The sequence below is a fragment of the Syngnathus typhle genome, linkage group LG21 (assembly GCF_033458585.1).
Source record: "Syngnathus typhle isolate RoL2023-S1 ecotype Sweden linkage group LG21, RoL_Styp_1.0, whole genome shotgun sequence".
Classification (NCBI taxonomy): Eukaryota; Metazoa; Chordata; class Actinopteri; order Syngnathiformes; family Syngnathidae; genus Syngnathus; species Syngnathus typhle.
Window position 1 is genome coordinate 7116412 of NC_083758.1, and position 20119 is coordinate 7136530.

Consider the following 20119-nt stretch of genomic DNA (forward strand, 5'->3'; position numbering starts at 1 on the left):
CTCTACCAAACATCTGTTTTGAGCCCACCTGCGTGGCCCCTCCAATATCTCCGCCCCGGCGCATCCCCGCTCATAACGCCAAGTCCCACCGTGGCGTCAGGGCAGGAAGTGATCTGCGCTGTCCAAACACAATGTCACAGCTCTTCCGACATATCCAATTCGGATGTCACGGCTGCATACCGCGCCCGGGTCTCCAGGTGGATTTGAAAGAGTGACATTCTTAGCGGATGGCTTATTCCTTGTGTACACACGCGCAAAAACACCTCCACGCACGGCTCGCCTCGCTGATCCTCCACACACAATAAGCAAAGCAATCTTCAGATTTGTAATGCTTTCTGGGCTCGGTCCTGCCTGCTCTGCTAATGTCTTTCATGCTTGTTTAAGGTCTTTGCATGCTCCTTTACAAAGGTGCATTGTGATCGGCGCTCCTTATTACCTTGCTCTCTATGGACTCTAAACAGAATGATGTATTATTATTTTTTTATTTTTTTTAAAAAGCACCCCACCCGCCTGCTCTGCCGGTGTTTTGCTTCTCCGGTGATCTGTGCATGCCTATTAATGTAGCCCTGGAATGTCTGTGTAAACATTCTTGTTTCTCCGTCCCGTTTTTTTTTTTCCCTCCTCCCTCGCATAATACTCGCCTGTATCGCCTTTCTCTCGACCTCACTATCTGAAACCAATTACAGCAGTTCCATTTGGGCCGAATCTTATTTTCATTAGGATCCTCGTGTCACGCTCTCGGTCGCCCTGTTATTTTCCTCTCCTCTTATTTATTTTTCCAACCTCAGTGATAGATATCAACATCAAATATGCCTCTGAGTGCTTTGTTATTTATATAGCAGCAGCCTCTTCACTCCCCCCCCCCCCCCCCACCCGCTCCTTCTCTGTCTGCCAAGCTCACGTTGTCATTCTCAAGAATGTGTCGCATTGTGTGCATTAATAAAAGGCCATTGTCAATTTTTTTTTTTGTGCATAGCAACCTGGTTTAAATAGACAGCTGGTATGTTTTTGTCCACTTTTTTTTTTGATGACTTCTCTTTATGCATTTTGTCCTGTTGTGTGATTTTTTTTTTCCCCCCCCCCTCTGTGGAGTGACACATAATGACTTGGATATAAGGCTTTCATATATTGACCTTAATTTAATCATTTTTAATATATGCTCTATAATGTCATTTAATAATTTTCTAATAATAATAATAGTGACTTTTCTCTCCTTGCATTTTTCTTTCTGGTTTTGTATTTATTTCGTAGTCCATTTTTAGGAGGCTCCACATTACCCCTGGCAAGGAGACTGATCAATGCATTTAGGACCCAGTTCCTGACTAAAGTGTTTGTTTACTTGAGTCTGGCTCCTCTTGTGCAGACACCCAACTCTGTCCTTCCAGAATTGATCATGGTGTCGACATTCCCTCGAGGGGCCATAAGCATGGCAACTTTTTTTTTTTCCTCCTCCTCCTGCTTGTATTTGCTCTGGATCTCAATGTTCTTGTTCAAACACCGTTCCCGACTGCTGGCGAAGCCGCGTCATATGCAGCCGTCGTCATGGATACCGGCACGCAGCTAGCTACTGTATATTTCCCAAGAACTTTTCATTCGTGTCCTCCCAACCCGTAACGTTGATGCCTGCCTGTCCTCGGAACGTTTGTATTCCTTCATTCTACTACGCGGTGCGTATTAACAATAATAGTTCAAGTATTAACGGCATCCTCTAACAAAAACTTTAAGGCCCATTAAGTATCAAAATAATCACGTTAATGTTCATACGCACTCGCTAATAGAGCCAAGGAAAATGAACGTCGCTTTAACGCTCATGGAATAGAACCAGGCCTGCTCCTTAATTCATTCCCAATCCAATGTTGATTTTTGTCAACTTTAATTACAGCTCCCGGGGACACTTCACGTGGCGCTACCTCGATTTCAAGTTGCTATTATGAATATGCAAATGAGGCGGTAACACGCCGAGAGAGAAGTGGGCATTTCAGTCGAGAGCGCACTAGACGGGTCAATTCGACTGATGCCTCCTTGTTTATTTAAACCGCCGCCCCCGTATCCTCTTGATCAGATTTCTTTCCGTCATGTTTTTTTGTCTATTTTTTTTTTTTTTTTGCAGGCCCTACAAGCAGCGAGGCAATTACTCTTGCAGCAGCCAGGCTGTGGCCTGAAATCTCCAAAGAGCCAGGACAAGCATCGTCCACTGCAGGTAAAGCAGCTCCCTGTCTAATCTCCTTAAGTCTATCCATAATACATACCCCCACCTCCCCCCCCTACTCCCTTTCCCAAAAGATTCCCTCCCTTCCTTCCACAAGTGTGTTTGATTTGGCCCACGCAATCCCTCGGATCTGTCACAGAATCCAAAAAGCCGACGAGTGACGTTCTGCAGTAAGCTCGTCGTCGGCATATGAAAAACTCACAATCGGAGCAGATTTGAAGTGTAAAACCAAAATCGGGTATCGGGGTACCCGTCGAGTTGTCGATACCGGTGTTACGCTGGAAAAAAAGTAACGCTTTGTTGACTTTGAACTGACTAATTGTGGTCAAAGGTGACACTGAAGAAAAGACGCCTTGCTAGCCATGCTAGTAGTTTGCAGCCTGCTAATTTTACCCGGGCGTCATTTTCACTTGTCAAGACTAATTTACCGTCTTGACTCCGAGCCGTGTATTCCCGTTGTCAGTGATTTGGAAAAGGTCACACTTGCTTCCGCTCCTGTCACACTTATGTACACATTAACACGTCGCATCGACACCTAGCGGTACCTTAGCTAGCGTTAGCGCGGTCCTCGTTGCGCTCAAGGAACTTCACTGGACTATTTTTGATATCATTTTTCATAATCGTCTACCTTAACGAATCAAATTCACGAAAGTTTGAATGTAGCCTAGACGTGACCTCATTGAGGGGCTAATTAGCGTTAGCATCATTCAACGATGTTTTCACAGTCTACCAATGGCGACACCTTTGGTGTCACACCCCCGCGTTCTTAATTACGAGAAGATACGTCTCAGTCGTGCATATCGGGAGTGCTAATCTCGTTATGATTTGGAAACAGATGTCTTATTGTTGCACTTGAATTTATTGTTAGGATTCGTGGATACGAGTCTACAAATAGACACACATGTAGTGAAGAGACAATATTGAAAGGGAGTGTTGTGGGTGCATGATACCAGCCGGGCCCTGTCCGAGCCTCTAATAACAGCCCGAGAAGGTAAATATTGAATATTTACATTTGCTTACTCCATCCTTGCCTGGTGTTGGCGATAAGAATCAATATGAATCGCGGGTTTGTCCTCGGCCGTCACTAATCCAACTGTTGATCCTGCCTTTATTAACATTGCCGTCTCCCGCCTCCAAAAAGTCTCCATTAAGAACATTGTGGCAAGAGCCATTTGAATCGGGATGCAATCCTGGTGACATTTTCTATCGGTAATACTTTTATTGCCGAAGTGAAACAGCAGCGTGATTGTTGTTTTCACTTTTTTTTATTTCTTCATTTTATTTTTTACAACTGGATCTTGTATGGCTGCAAGTAACACATATAAATAAAAGCAAAATAATGTATAAAAAATATTTATTACCGTATTTTCCGGACTGTAAGGCGCACCTAAAAACTTAAAAATTTCTCAAAAGCTGACACTTATAGTCCAGTCCGCCTTATATATGGACCAAATTCTTAAATTTAAACTGGCCCAAAGCATTGTGTGATGAAATCAATCATAAGTGGCCCGCTGAAGACTAGGAATCATGAATCAAAAAGACTATGGATCATTATTTTGTGATTATAAAGTCATTTGTTGCGTCTGAAGTTGAAATAAAAAAGATAAAATGGAGAATGATTTGATTTGGATTAAAAATCTGACGTGATGCATTAATGGTGCGCCTTATAGTCCGGTGCGCCTTATATAAGGACAAAGTTTTAAAATGGGCCATTCATTGAAGGTGCGCCTTATAGTCCGGAAAATACGGTATATTATTATTTTTCAATACAGATTTTTTTTAATGTCATAAAAATTAATCGACTATCATAATTGCAATATTAAGGGGAAAATAAAGAATTCTTCCAAAATGTTCAACCCCCATTTGTTCCCATATACGGGATTATACGACCGCGTGTTCGACAGTGCAATATTTTATTAGCTTCTTCTTTTCCAATGGCAACGTGTTTTTCAGCACGCGCGTTGATCCCCGTGTATGATTAACACAGCAGAAAGTCGGAAATGGATTAATATTAGCATGACACGCCGCTTTACCGATAAATCCTCTGCCGTCTTCCTTCTTCTCGTTGGCCAATCTTTAGTATTTAAGTGAGGGAAATGATCCATAGATCACGGCATGTAAATTATTTAGTACACAAGCATCTAAGTGTCTCGGCTTGCGGTTTTAATTACCCGTATTAGCGGCTAAAGTCGCTCTCGCCTGACTAATTCTATCCGCTCGCTGGCAGGAGTTGATGATGGCGCTCTGGCGTCGGCGCCGCACAAAGAAACAAACACACATACAAACACGCCAAGCTCGCCTTGTGCACATTTGCGTAATGTGACAGGTCTATTATTACTCGGTAAGCCCACGGGAACGCTCAATAAACACCTATTTCTCCCCGTAAATCCCTCGCCTGCCGTTGCCATGCTGCTTTCAAGGCCCTGCTCTTCTTCTTCCACTCGTCCCCGGGAAAGGTTTTTTTTTTTTTTTTTTTTGACTCTGACATTTGAAACGCAAATAAAGAAAGGGAGGATTACGCAGGCCCGGCGCGTGGTGACAGTTTCGTTGTCGTGTACATAATGCATCCTCACGCGGATGGAAGCCCAGCCAAGACCGCTGGAGACAAAGTAGCTTGGCTAAACTTTATAGGGATGTGGAAGTAGCCCAATTTGGAGCCCAATAAAATCAACAGGTGTCGAACCCGAGGCCCGGGGGCCAGATGCGGTCCGCCACATCATGTTATCTGGCCCAGCAAAGACAAATGTAGCATTGACTTTGTGTCATGACTAAAATTACAAATTGTCTTCACTTACAATAGCTTACATTTTTTCAAAAATGATAAAAAAATATAATATATATAAAAAATTATAAAAGAAAATTACAAATTGTCTTCACTTTCAAATTGTTATCATTTTTATTGCCATTTGTTTAAACACTTTTTACTAATCTCTGATTTTAAAACTCATTGACACTTTGTGTCATGACTAAAATTACAAAATTGTCTTCACTTTAAAGAAAGAATAGCTTAAAACGTTTTAAAAATTATAAAAATCTATCATATATATAAAAAATGATAAAAGAAAATTACAAATTGTCTTCACTTTCAAATTTTTGTCTTTTATTGCCATTTTTTTTTAGTCTCTGATTTCAAAACTCATTATTCATCAGATTTTTGTAGCCTATACCATATATAGAAAACATCGACAATCATAACTATGATTACTATGCGGCCCGTGACAAAAATGAGTTTGACACCTCTAGAACCTGCACGTGTGATTTAAAAAAAAAAAAAAAAAAAAAAAGTGTTGATGAGAGCAGGTTAGCTGACATCAGCGTAGCCCCACCCACCCCCCCAAAAAGATGTTACATTTACATGTATGAATAGCCCCCGGGTTGCGTCTGAAAATAGTGATCACAGCTCAAGGCCGTGCTTTTCGAAAAGTGGGAAAAATATCATGTATTCATGAGCAAAACTTGTGTTGACTCTAAGCCAGCGAGCGGGAAGCGTCAGCACATTTCAAGTCAAACACAACTGCTTTTATAACTAGAAAACAAGATTTCTTTTTCCCCTCCTCCCCCCTTTCCTCTTTTCGTAGCTACAGGACAAGTTTGGTAAATTGCGAGGACAGAGCAGGTTCATCATTGTGATGCAAAAGGAGTTGAAATGCAACCCCGAGGCGCTGTGTCGCTGCGTTTGGCGAGAGGGAGGAAAAGGGAGGAGGTGGGAAAAAAAAAAAAGTATCTCAGACCTTTGATGTAGCGGCAACAAATTTACCTTGTGACAGAAGATACATGGCCGCAATAAACGAGTTATACCAGCACTTACACATGCAATCAGATGATTCTGGCCAGGGTGTTAATTGGATCCTAACCGCCAGATCTGATACGCCGCTGGTGACGGCTGTGTGTGGAGGGGGGGGGGAGTTGTTGGAAGCCTTTCCGAGTGATGAACTGTAATTCGGTGAGCTGCTTGAAGCACTTGTAATTTACTGTGTGTCACTGATGAAGAGGCTGATCCAGTGGAAGGCCGTCTTACCTGCAAGATCAGAAGCAAGTGCCACTGTCGACCCCCCCCTTGTCCGCCCCCCTCACTCCATTGCAGCATCTTCTCTACTTCAGCAGTTTTCCCTCCAAAACCCCCCGCGGGGCGCCATCTATTCCGAGCGCCACTTTTAGCGATAAAACTATTTGTGCTGATAGCTTGACAAACAACCTTCAAAAAGGCCGAATCAATGTCGATCTGCATGTCGAGATAAATCAATGTGGCGGAAACGACGCTAAGCCAATCTCCTCTGGCTCTTTTTATTAGAAGCTTTTACATGATACGTCTTTACGTTGTGATAAATGAAGCTTCCCATGTTATGGAAATTGATTTGGGAAAACATTGCGTAATCTACTTAGCCCGAGTCCTGACAATCTCCAGTATTGATCTCTACTTTAAAGCCGATACGCCTTGAGGCCTGCCGTGGTTTAGCACTCCGAGAAGGCACTTGAACTTCAGAGTCGCACGCTGGTTGCGGCAGGGGGAGACTCGGCGCACCCCCTCACGCCCAAAATGGCGTCCATCAATAATTGTGTTGCTGCGTTTGGCAGTAATTGGATAGTAAATGAGCAGTGTCAGCTCCAGGGAACCGGGAGGTCACAAGTCCACGATGGAGGAGGGTTGTCTTGAGTTTTGCCCCCTCTCCTCGGGGACGATGGAATCGGCTTTGCTGATTGTGGGGTATTCATTGTCTTTCTGTCTGGTTTCCATGTGTACAAGCTCTTGGCTTAATTAGCAGCGGCTCTCCCCTGCCAAGGAGCCACAGTAATTACCAAGCCTTCCGTTTCTCAGCGTGGCGCAACTCAGCTTGTCCGACACTGCGGGACCGAGCTCTTGTCCTTGATAAGCATCCCCGCACCTCTCCGACGCCCCCGCCATGTTTATGGCTGACATCTAATCACCGCTTCCTGCCACACATGGCCAGTTGTCCACTAATTGCTTAAGTCAGAATTCCATTTATCTACATCACATAAGGCCGATTGGAGGAATGGTTGCAAGATTCGGCCAATCATTTCCTGCGATTCAAGTTCTCGTGAAGATTCTCGAGACCAATTTTCAATTCGTGCTGCAAAAAAATACGATGCTGGGGAGGGGTGAGCACTTACGCAAAGAGGAGGTGCTGCAAAGACTCCCAAGTATGATGTTGGTTTTAGAGAGGGGAGGGGAACAAGACCAAAGAGATACTATGAAACATATTTAAAAAAAAAAAAAGGTCCAGCAGATACTAAATCGTCCCAAGGACAACTAATCGGTCAATCGTTTTTTTTTTTTTAACTAATGGTTCTCAATTCAGCCACTGTCAGTTCTCCTCCTCGAAGACACTTTAAGCTCCATTTGAAAATTGTCAGCGATGCATCTTTGCCGATTATCAGGCAACAAAGGCATTTTTCCAATCGGATCTCCTGTCCCCGATGTTTGCGCCATTGCCATCATCACTGAGTAAATGCTCATTAATTTCCCCCCTGCGTGGCAAAATCATTTCTCGCCGAAGCAATTCAGCGCCCTGTTCCTTTCAATCGGCCGCTCACGTCAATCAAGCGGCGTGGCGGCATCACGCCCAATGGAGGTGTTATATTCCCGCAATTATCATGTCATATACTTGAAAATGTAAATGAACGTGTGTGCAAAATTAAATTTATGGCTTGTCGGTGAAGAATGCCAACCAGGAGAGCAATTACTTATCCGCTTTCATCCGCTAGATACGTCGAGCGGAAAAGCCGCAAATTAGCATCCAGGCGCACTTCGCAACGGACCACGTTTTCGTCTTTTCTTTCCGGGCCTAAAAAAAAAAATCAATACGCAACTCACAGGTGTCTTGAACTTTTTAGTTTTGTATTGTCATTCCGCTTCCCTTGTTAAAATGCATTTTTTTTTTAAATATAAATTCACTGCATTATTCATCTTATAGGTATTTGACCATGAATGCCTTTATTTCTCCACTTAGACAACACAAAAGCACTTTGAAGTACAGGCTGGAATTTAAAATGCAATTTTCACTTGATGTATGCATGCGCATATGTTAAATCCTAAGCCCCGGTCGGCTTTTTGTGCACCGAAAACATCTCGGCGTCCAATTAATGCTCTTAATGAGTGCATCTTTAATGTTGTTTCCATCGTCACGGCGGGCAAAAGCAGTCGTGACTGCGGGGGTAATTACTTACCTCCGCAAACGTACCTTGAAGGGTTAATAACGTCCAAGGTGTAAGCGCGGCATTTGCATAATTACACACGAGCTGTTTAATTTTTTTTTTTTTGCTTTTGTTCAGCCTCCTTTGCTTGTTGTGCGTGCAAAAGGGGGCGGAGCCAGGTCCTCCCTCCTCGCCGTCCTCTCACACCAGAGTCGCTTCTCGCTAAGACCCTAATGAACAATGGAGGCAGGATTTGTTTGAATATGAATATGAATGTGCAGCAGGGGCCGGCTGCCGGTTGACCTTCAGCTGTGATTTTCAGTTCATCAGGATTAGTCAAGGCGGGCGATCAGGAGCCACTAATGCATAATGACTTCTAAAATGAAAAATGTGTAGTGACCATGCAAATGTCTCAGCTAATCAAAGAGGGGGGGCAGGGGGGGGGGACCTGGGCCGGGAAGGGGAGAGGAGCTAAACAAGGACGTGTCAAGGCCTGACAGGAAGGAAAGGAGGGAGGAGAGACATGCGTGCAAAGTAATCAAGGTGGCTTGATTAGCCGGCGATGAGGACGGGGACGTCTTATTGGCCCCTTGACACGACGCCGCCGCCAACCGTCATGGCCGCCCACGCGACACGCATATTCTTGTTTTGTTGACAACCTGCCAGAAACCGACTCGGAGAGTTCATTTGTGTTGAAGTCGAGGGAAATCAATAAACAAGGACATTTTTTTTTTTTTTAATCCACTTCCTGGCTGTTTCACATTAGATAGGAAAAGCTAAAGTAGGGGACCTGCTAATTAAGTCTATTTAAATGGCTTACTTTTCCCAACGGGAATGAGGAGGAAGTAAAAATAAGTCCTTCAGCGTCTCTTCTTGCTTACCACCTCCAGTCCGGAAATAGCACCTTGACCCAACCTGGGGAAAGATTCCAACCGATTTCAATCTTCTTCCAGGTTCCAGTCTCTGTGGCCATGATGAGTCCCCAGGTAATCACACCACAACAGATGCAGCAGATCCTCCAGCAGCAGGTTCTCTCCCCACAGCAGCTCCAAGCTCTCCTCCAGCAGCAGCAGGCGGTCATGCTGCAGCAGGTAACGAAAGCAGATCACGGCTAAGGAAAATTAGCGTGCTAGCCATGGTACGTCCTTGACACGCTTTTACCAATGTGAAATTGCTTGTTCCACGTCGCCTCTAATTAAACATCTCCCACGTGTCGCCGGTTCAATTCCCTCGTCTGGGACGGCAGGCCCGCCACGTGGTGCTGAGTGATACTGTAGGTGACGGATGATGTAACATTTAGGAGCGCGCCGGTGTCAGAGTTGAAGTGCATTTGTAATTTGTGGCTTTGATTAAGACGAGGAGAATGGTTTAATTAAGATTGTCACTTATCACGATTGGGAAGTGCGGGCGACTTCAAGGCGCTTCAATTATTAATTGGGAGAATTCCATTATGTGCTTTGTTGTCAAGAATGAAGTTTTCCCAATTGTGGTAGACCAAAAAAACATTTTTTTTTTTCACAGATGCAAATTCTAAAAGCTGTCGAAACATTACCGTTAATGCTCGGCGGTTTTTGCATCGTCAACGCATAACTCGGAGTTGTATATTTGAAGAAAAAGCTCGCCGCATTCTATGGAAGAGATTCGGAATGAATTCAATAAAGGTTACCGTAATTTCCGCCCTATAAGGCGCACCTAAAAACCTAAAATTTTCTCAAAAACCAACAGTGCGCCTTATAGTCCGGTGCGCCTTATATATGGACCCAATTCCTAAATTTAAACTGGCCCAAAGCATTGTGTCATGAAATCAATCATAAGTGGCCCGCTGAAGACTATGAATCATGACTCAAAAAGACTATGGATCAAATTTTTATGATTATAAAGTAATTTGTTCCGTCTGAAGTTGAAATAAAAAAGATAAAATGGAGAATGATTTGATTTGGATTAAAAATCTGACATGATGCATTAATGGTGCGCCTTATAGTCCGGTGCGCCTTATATAAGGATAAAGTTTTAAGATGGGCCATTCATTGAAGGTGCGCCTTATAGTCCGGTGCGTCTTATATGCCGGAGAATACGGTATATTAACACGTGTGTTTGTTTACGTGCAGCAACACCTGCAGGAGTTTTATAAAAAACAGCAGGAGCAGCTTCATCTCCAGCTTCTGCAGCAGCAACATCCTGGCAAACAAGCTAAAGAGGTAATTTTGTTCCCCCCCCCCCCCCCCCCCGTCCTCATCAATCCGAGCTACTTAATGCAAAGGATGCCGCGACTTGCTCGGCTAACGAAGTGTTTTGGAGCAACAAAAACAATTGACGGAAAAGAAACCCAAAGGCGACTCATTAGCGGATTGTTTCGACGCTGGCGAAGTTGCACCGTGCGCCACTCGTAAATCACATTGACGGACAGCCGGTCAACACAAATAGTCGTCGGCGTCTCGTCGGCTGGCTATCATAGAAGAGAAGACAGCCTCGAGTCCAATTGATCAGAAAACAGACATTTCTTTGTCTCCTCAAGTAGGCCATTACATCGCCCCGACAGGAAACCACGCGCGACCTCCCGGCGGCTTTGTTTCTGTTTGGATTTGTAAATTGTTTTATTTCTTTTTTTTGCCGCCGTGGAATATGGAATAGAAATTGCTCGGTTATTTCTCCAGAGGAGTCGGGCATCACCTCCCTGCATCACTCCATTATGCAGCAGCTTGTGTTCCAGTGAGCGCTTGGCTAACTCGCCCAGCTCTTTTTATCACAAACACATTCTCACAATACTCATCTTTTTTGGCTCATGGATTTGATTTGATTGTATGCTCACGGTAAATGCCCACCTGGAAGAGCTGAGCAGCCAATCGTCCCATTACTTTCGCTCACTACCTTCAATTTTAAAGCCAGATCCCAAAAAGATATCTCTGTCCCATTATTTATGGATCTGAGTGGATTACATTGAACTTTACGCTGAAATATATTAAAAACGGAAAGTCAGTGTCACTCTCAAGGTGTCTTTGCGGATGCTTGAGGACACCAAATAAAAAATAAACTCCATGAAATGTCACATGGCATTTCGTTATATGCTGAAAAAGTAAAATCGGACAATAATAATAAAAAAAAAAAAAAATGCCGTCATTTTAAATGGGTTTATGGTTTAGGATGTAAATAAAATAAAATAGAAATAATTGGAACTTTAGGGTAAAATAAATATAAATAAATCATACAATAATAATAATTAAAATAATTCCCGTCATTTCAAATGGGCTCATGGTTCAGGATATTAAAAAAAGAAAATTGTAATTTATTTAAAATCCGGTATTTGTTGATGTCCCGTTCCCTCGCCACGCTTTCTCAAGTCCTTAATTTGTCGCCCTCTCCTCCACAATAGCAACAGCAGCAGCAGCAGCAGCTGGCCGCCCAGCAGCTCGTCTTCCAGCAGCAGCTCCTGCAGATGCAGCAGCTCCAGCAGCAGCAACACCTACTCAACATGCAGCGGCAGGGCCTGCTTTCGCTGCCCGGTCCCGCCCCCGGCCAGGCCGCCCTGCCGGGCCAGGCTCTGCCCCCGACAGGTAAAACCCACAGCGTGTAAATATTGCCTCCGTCTGGCTTTATTTTCCTCATCGCTATGCACCCGTGGCTTCCCCCCGTTATCTCGTCATACGTGTTTACATTGGCCTCATTGCTATGCTCCCCGGCTAGCCGCTAACTTGCCACATGATCGCGTCCGAACCGTCTTCTTCTTCTTCTTTGCATACAATCTCAACATCCTAAATAAAAATGTTGACGTAACCCACTCCAGCAGGCCTGAGCCCGGCCGAGCTCCAGCAGTTGTGGAAGGACGTGACCGGAAGCGGTGGCGGAGGCGGCGGCGGCGGAGGAGGTCACGCCTTGGAGGACAACGGTATCAAACACGGCATGAACAACACGGGCGGAACGGGCGGCTTGGACCTCTCCACCAACAACAACAACCACCACCACCACCACCACAACAACAGCAGCAGCAGCAACTCGTCATCAACTACCTCCAACGGCCCCAAATCGTCACCGCCTATCTCGCACCATTCCATCGCTAACGGGCAGTCTCCCGTACTCAACCACAGACGGGAGCGGGAGCGGGAAAGGTAAACAGCAGCCATAAAAAGGATGAAACAAACAACAGCTTGTTAACTACACGGAAAACAAGATGTTTATTTGTTTCATAGTTGATCACAAAACAAAAGCTTTGTTCTCCCCGAGGAACGCGCTTAGCCGCCGCCGCCGCCGCGCCGATATCAAAAGACACGGCAGGCAAAGGCACGCCAAGACGAGATAACATTAAGTATTTAGTGCTTTGTGCCGCTTTGGAAAATTACCTTCCTTGCTTGCTTGTCATGTAAACAGAATACATGATGCCTTGAGTGGCGTTTCCACGATGTTTATCCTTGTGATGGCGTGTTTTATGAATGCACCAAAACACCGACTCTTCACATATCGCCGGCTATGCATTATTCAAAGGCTTTACTTGGGCGATATTATAATAAGGCCTTATGCTACGCGCCGCTCCGAGGTGGAAGTGCTGTGTAATTGGTTTACAGTAGATGCTATCGTGACACCAGAAGGCGGGAACAAGGATATGTGGGGGGGGAAAAGAAAAAAAAAAAAAAGACTTTATCTGCCCGTGTCCCGAGGGCCGGGTGGTAATGATCGAACGAGGAGTATTGTCAGGAGCGCTGCTTACCAACACGCCGCCGATCGATGCGGGGTAAGCCCCGCTGGAAAAAAAAGCCGACGTGAGCTGCAAAGGTTAAACTGTCACCGTCGATAGAATAAATTTAGAATGAAAATCTGGATAAAACGAATAATTTCCTCGTGTCATTTTCATGGACTTTTTTGATTCTCTGCAGTTCACAACATGAAGAAAATGGCGGCTCCCATCCCTTGTATGGTCACGGCGTGTGCAAGTGGCCCGGCTGCGAAAGCATCTGCGAGGACTTCGGACAGTTTTTGAAGTAAGATCAGGACCGCGATACGTGTCCGCAAATTAACTTTATCCACTTGAAGTCATTCAGTACCATTGACGATTATAGACGTCAAAGATATTAACTGGCTTGGCAGTGAATTATAATCCATGAAAAATCCAAATGTGCAGTAAAACGACCAATACGACTGGAAATTCACCGTCGTCGCTACTTTGACCTTGCCGACAGCACGTCGACCGGGTTCGGCTCGAGCGGCCCCCCCGGACTCAGCCAGTCGTGATCCATAACAAATCTCCTCGGCGGCGTGGAAGCGCCTGATAGGCTTGTGGAGGAAGTCGTCAAAAGGCTAATGGCAACTCGCACGGCCGCACACTCGCCTCCACAACAAAGGGCCGCCATTCAGTTGTTGTCACGGTGCGCGGCAGCCGAGCCGATGAACTCTTCATGCTCCATCAACAATTTAGTTAATTAGCTCATTTGTAATTGGCCGGCTTTGTTGCCGGGATGTCAGCGAGGGGACATCAAAAGAGGGAAGGTGTTTGCGGCGCCAACGATTACAGGTTATCACGCCGCCACTCACCCGCTCGGAGAAGAAAAGCCTTTCATTTGAATATTCTAATTAGATTTGTAATTAACTGTGAAATAACGATCTGGTGTGTGTTTTCCATAAACGCGGATGGAGTCCGGAGTTGCCGTTTGTTTTTTTTTCCCGGTTGCGAGCCAAAAACTCATCGGGTTTATGAATTAAGCGTAATAAGCTCGGTGGTTATTGGGCGAAACAGCCAGACAGTATATTAAGCCGCATTTTCACGCACTATCAACTCATATTGTGGACCTTAATTGACACCAAAGCATGGGAATGAATCAGAGGTGAAAAGTAAATGACAGCAGCAACCCGAGTGTTTGCTTATTCCCCATGCGAATAAAGTTAACAGAAGCTCAAGTTGGGGAAAAAAAGGAAAATTAACAAAACAGTAAAAGAAAAGGAATTGAAATCCCGTTGATACAAAAAATGTTAGTTTTTTCCTTGTAGTTTTTTTTTTTTTTAATTTCATTTTGACTTTTTTTTTTTTTTTAATTTGCTCAATTGTAATGAACCTTTTTTTCCGTCATTTTGCCCCAAAAAATAATCAAATAAAACTAATACCGGAATTAAAACAGGAATATTTTTTGAAAACAAACTTTCTCTAAAAACAAACTAATTGAATTAAAGTCAAAACAAAATAAACCCTAGCTTTAGTGAAAAAAAAATATATATATATATATAAATAATCAAATAAAACTAATACCGGAATTAAAACAGAAGTATTTTTTGAAAACAAACTTTCTCTAAAAACAAACTAATTAAATTAAAGTCAAAACAAAATAAAGCCTAGCTTTAGTGAAAAAAAAAAATCCCAAATCTGGAAATATCCATTTTGCTCACATCCATAGGCATCATGTATCGCTTGAGCCTGTTTTTGTGGTCCGGTGCAGGTAGACGAGTTTGCCTTCCATCTTGGGGACCGAGCACGCATGAGGAGGCAAGCTTGTGTCGGATTATCCCCCACGATATCTTTGCATCACCTCAGTCCGCTTACTTAAAGATGCTCTGTATGCTCTGAGGATATAGTGGAGGTAGCTTAGTGGGTTATTTAGGAGGCACTGCCAGAAAAAAAAAAAATCCACAGGTCAGACACTGGAATAAGCTGGCAAAGTGATGCGAGAGGGAAAGCGAAACAGGAAGTTGAAAGGTTGGCTGACAGTTTTTTTTTTTTTCCCCGATACCGATGCTTTCCACAACATCGCCTCCGACAAAACAGAACAACGTCTCCGAGGCTGGCTCTTCTACCCTAACCCAGCCGCCACATGAAAAAAACAGACGGCAACAAAGGAGGCGGGCTCGTCAGCGGAACAAAGATGGCTGCCGGAACGGCGGCGTGCCTCCGAGCGGTGATTGTCGGTGTCACGCTGAGGCCTTTCATGTTGCCGGAGATGCCAGTCGACGACACGCCGGCGACGTTTAAACAGGGTTACATAAAGCGGGTGTCAGATTTGCGTGACAGTTTCCATGTCGCGAGATGGGTGTGGGTTACGGGTGTGAGGAGGGGGGAGGAGCTCCACCAGGGTAATCGCTAGCTCTTGGCGCCTGCGACGCGTTTAGTCATCTTTTGTTGTGTTGCGGCGGGAGGGGGGGGGGGGACTTGTCGCTATTGGCGTTTAAAAGCGACTGTCTTCTTTGAAAATACTCTCACCTGCAAAAAAAGGGAGCTGCAAGTTGCAGACGAAAGGGTTCCTCGGGTTGTTAGCCGCGTGCTAGTTTCGCCTTATTACTGGCGCCGACGTTGGAACGGCCCGCTCGGCCCGCTAACCTGGTGTCTCTAACCCGCCGCTAATTAAACCCACAAGACTGCGGCCAAGTGCCTCGATATAACACACACACATATACATACGCCCCCGCAGCCCCTTGATAGTTGAGCTTCCCCTCTACCCTTCCACATGTCTGCCGCACTGTGACAAGACCTTTAAAACGGAGGGCATTACTTATGCATCAGCACCACGGACAGCGTCTGTGGGGCGAATGTGGACAGATTCGGTGTTTCGCATCCGTGTACAGCAAAGTGTGTCGTCTAAGTGCGAAATTCGCGGCCCATGATAATACGCAACCGCAATTAGCCCAACGGTTTCATCGTGTAGATTTATTACCGGGCCCTGAGTGGACGCTGATGGCCCACATACATATTCATTCTGTGGGGGGGGGGGGCTTCGAGGTTTATATAATATATACACTACCGTTCAAAAGTTTGGGGTCACAAAATTGTTTGGGTGACCCCAAACTTTTGAATGGTAGTGTATATATTTATTAAGATAATTATTTATAGATTATATATATAATCTTCTGTGTAAAAAATCTTATAATAAATATGTATACTTATATTCATAGATTATATAAAGTCTTATACAAATATAAGATATAATTTATAATATTTAATTCATAATATTTTATTATAATAATATTTACACTACCGTTCAAAAGTTTGGGGTCAACCAAACAATTTTGTGACCCCAAACTTTTGAACAGTAGTGTATATATATAATAGAAAAATATATATTTTTTCATTTTTATATTCTCAAAATAATTATAAAATAAATAATTCTTGCATTATTTTTAATGCATTAAAAATGGGTGTCAGTTTGATGAGGATTTTTTTTTGCGCAGTGCTTACTGAGGCCCCTGCTCAGTAAATAAGGTGCATTCTTTAATGATTGTTTCTGTCTGCCCTGCCTGTCCCCCCCCACCCCTCCCCATCATTATTCTCTCCGTCTTGTGGAATTATTAATGCACAGTAGGACATGCTGCCATTTGAATATTTCATAAATGTAGTAATCTTCCCTGTAATCGCCTCACTAACTGGCCAGTAGCAGAAGGTGCGTTTTGAATCACTGGCGAAATGTACGTAGCAGCTGAAAAAAAACAGAATTTAATGGAGATCAGCCCCTACCCCCCCTGCCGGCGACATTTTTTTTTTTGTAATGAGGTATCTTTGGGGACAGCGAGAATTGTGCGCTGTGCTTTTGAAGCAGCTGTAATTCATGACACGCGCTATACATCAAGTGCATAAGATAGCATTATGGGCAGTGAAATGAAAAGGGTATTTGCAACATTAGTTTCCTCATCCTGCGAGGGACGTGATTAAATGATGAATGGAAGGCCTCGTCTTCTGCATGCACATCCCGAAACAGCAATTAGGCGGCGGGCTGCAGAAACACGCTTTTTTTTTCCCCACCCCTCCCTCCCTCCCTCCCTCGCTCGCTCATCTCCCAAATGCTTCCTTGATTCTTGCTTGCTAATGAAACATTTGTGAACAGGATGGATCGCTTTGCGTAAGCAAGTTCATGACAAACTGAGTTTGGACTCGAAATAATACGGAAAGTGAATCCATCATTACGGCACGTGACCAAATAAAATGGCTCACTCGACACGGGTGTCAAACATGAGGCCCGGGGGCCTGATATGGTCCGCCACATCATTTTGTGTGGCCCGCAAAGACAAATTGGTGTCATTACTAAAATTGTCTTCACTTTAAAAAATAAATAAAATAATACAGATATTGCTTGCAATTTTTATTTTTTTCACTCGTCTCTGATTTCAAAACTCATCAGTTTGTTTTGTAGCCTGTACTTTATCCATGAAACATGAAAGATCTGGCAAAAGACAAAATAATCCAATTATTTGAAATGAATTAAAAGAAAAAAAATCAATCAGTCTCAATCTCGCTTTTGTGGACAAAATCTCGCGGAGACAGAAACTCTCATTCTGGCCGCCCGGCAATCTCTTTCTTCTTAATGAGGCGAACACAGCAGATGGCTTTAATGCCAGTCGGTGGAGATGCTTTTGTGCATCGAAATGTTGCCGCCGTTAAATGGCCGCTATTGTTTTGCCAGGAGACAAAATGCCACGCGCTGAGTCGGCGCCTTTTTTCCCCGGCTCAAGTTCGCCATCTCAACCGGCCTATTGTCATGTTAAACATGGCGCAGCACGCCTTCACTAACGACCTCGTTTCGGCGCCGAACAATACCGCCATGACGGGTTCCTCGAGATAATAGGTGTCAAACCTGAGGGCCGGGGGCCAAATATGGCCCAAACCATTTTATGTGGCCCGCCAAGACTTTGTGTCAATACTAAAATGGCAACTTGTTATCACTTTTCAAAAAAAATGCTAGAATTTTTAAAAAAATAGATTAGTATTTTATAATATTAATTTTGATTCTTTGCATGTTTACCGCCAGGCACCTAAACAACGAGCACGCCCTGGACGATCGGAGCACAGCCCAGTGTCGGGTCCAGATGCAGGTGGTACAGCAGCTGGAAATCCAAGTAAGTTCTCTCCGTAAAGTCGTCACTAATTACGCCGTCACCATTTGTCAAACGAGGTCCGCCGCAAAAGCGGGACCTGGCGAGTTAAACAAAGCCACCAAACAATGAGATCCTCGGGCCTGGCAGCGAAAACCATTATGGCTCTTTTAATTGAATTAAGCGTGCGCTTTATTTTCCGCTTTGCTTTTTTCTTTCCAATTAATAGCGAGCGCGTCTCTCCCAGTCTGCCGTGTTAATTAACTGCACTTTGCACCTGAAGAACGCTCAAAAGGAGGGAACTATTTTCAGTAGGTGGAGCGTGACCTTATTAAGAAGTCATGCTGGCGAGATAATGAGAGCGCTGATTGAGCGACATTATTGCTCGGCGCCGCTGACATCTGCTCGTCTTTGGCTCCCCCCCCCGAAACAAGCCGGTACGTTCAAATACGGAATAATTGACTGTTTACAAAATGGAAGCTTCGTTGGCGGTTCCTCAACATCCATCACTGCTAATGAGGACTTGTATTTTTATGAAGCTTTCCTCGAGGTCCGGTCCCTGTCACTCCCGGGCTCCGTTTAGATTGATGATAGTTCACCGAGGCTCGGAGAGGCGGGTCCATCTCACGCCTTCACCTCTCGCGGAATTTTAAGCCGGCCTCGTTACTCGTGGCCTAAATCTATTGACAAAGAAAAGCAAACGCTATTTTTTTATTTTCTCGCCTGACCTCTCGACACCATCCCCGTACGTTTCTTCACTTTTGTATTTAATTCCATCTTTCATCTTGTGTCTTTTAACAGCTTTCGAAAGAACGCGAGCGTCTTCAGGCCATGATGACCCACTTGCACATGCGGCCCTCCGAACCCAAGTCATCTCCCAAACCAGTGAGTGCATATTGCTCGGTAAACACGATAAGGTTTTTTTTTTTTAGCGTAGATGAAGATGTAATGGGATTTGTATCACCGGCTTCTGGACAATAAGTTTGGAAGTGTATTAGATGGCCGAACCTCGGCCGGGGTTATTTCTTCGTGATAGCTATAATGGGCCAAAACAACCTGTTGGCTGGATGATTGAGCCCGCCTTGGCTCTGTTATTTTACCAACAAACAGCGGGAAAATGATAGCTGAGGCTTGACGCTGAATTCTTATCAGTTTCTAGAATTCTATATTTATTTGAGAAATATCGCCAGGCCTCCACATTGAAATAATGAATGAAGATAATCGCACCGTAGCATAATGGTTGGGATAATAAAGAATCAAACGCCCCCTTTTTATGAGTCGGTCTTTTCTCCCAAAACGGACTGCTTCTAATCGGCGTTGAATATGAATGAATGATGTTAATGAAGTATTGCGTTACGTAAAAGAAACATGAAAGAGCAGCTAATTGCATTTGATGGCGTTGAAGAAAAGGGGGTGGGGTCGGAATGATGGGGGGGGGTCCGTTCCGACATTTCAGAGCGTCCTCGTTTTAGTGGACTTAGTTTTGAATCGATAAAAATCCTTCACCTCCTCAACTTTTTTTTTTCTTCTATGCTCATTAGAGCCAAGTGGCTACTTAATTATCTGCAAGTCCTGACAGCTATCCGGAATATTTCCAACTTGACATTTTATCCTATTTATCAACACAAATGGGCCCGAGCGATACCCTCCTCGCTCCATCGGCCCCTCCCCTCCCCGCCTGCCATTTTTTTAAAGTCAACGCCAAACTCCCGATACGTCCCCACTTGTCACCTCACAATTAAGGCAATTTGCTTTGAATATGTAACGATGTCATTACCATTCGCCGGCTGAAATTAGCACCGAAAGGTCACGCCGGCGTTTTTCCACTTGGCTGAAGGTTCTCGCATGAGATTCGGAGCCAAAAGATGGACAATTAGCGAAGACGGGGCGAGTGGCCTCATACTCACCAATGACTGACATATGAAGATACTTTTGGGGACGGGTTGGCGTCTCCCGTTTTACTCCCCCCCCCCCCCAATCCTC

General features: G+C 44.3%; 1 protein-coding gene across 8 annotated transcripts in view; it reads left to right on the forward strand.

Moving 5' to 3' along the window:
* foxp2 (forkhead box P2) overlaps positions 1 to 20119 on the forward strand; it is a 67068-nt gene that overhangs the window by 38204 nt on the left and 8745 nt on the right. For 6 of the 8 annotated variants that reach the window (XM_061269146.1, XM_061269143.1, XM_061269149.1 and 3 more), the window contains 8 exons: positions 2111 to 2200; positions 9316 to 9453; positions 10471 to 10560; positions 11733 to 11913; positions 12144 to 12465; positions 13228 to 13332; positions 18073 to 18160; positions 18938 to 19021. In XM_061269146.1, coding sequence (XP_061125130.1) covers positions 2111 to 2200; positions 9316 to 9453; positions 10471 to 10560; positions 11733 to 11913; positions 12144 to 12465; positions 13228 to 13332; positions 18073 to 18160; positions 18938 to 19021 — 1098 coding nt within the window. The remainder of the gene's footprint in view (positions 1 to 2110; positions 2201 to 9315; positions 9454 to 10470; positions 10561 to 11732; positions 11914 to 12143; positions 12466 to 13227; positions 13333 to 18072; positions 18161 to 18937; positions 19022 to 20119) is intronic. The other 2 variants (XM_061269147.1, XM_061269145.1) reach the window with 1 other exon arrangement.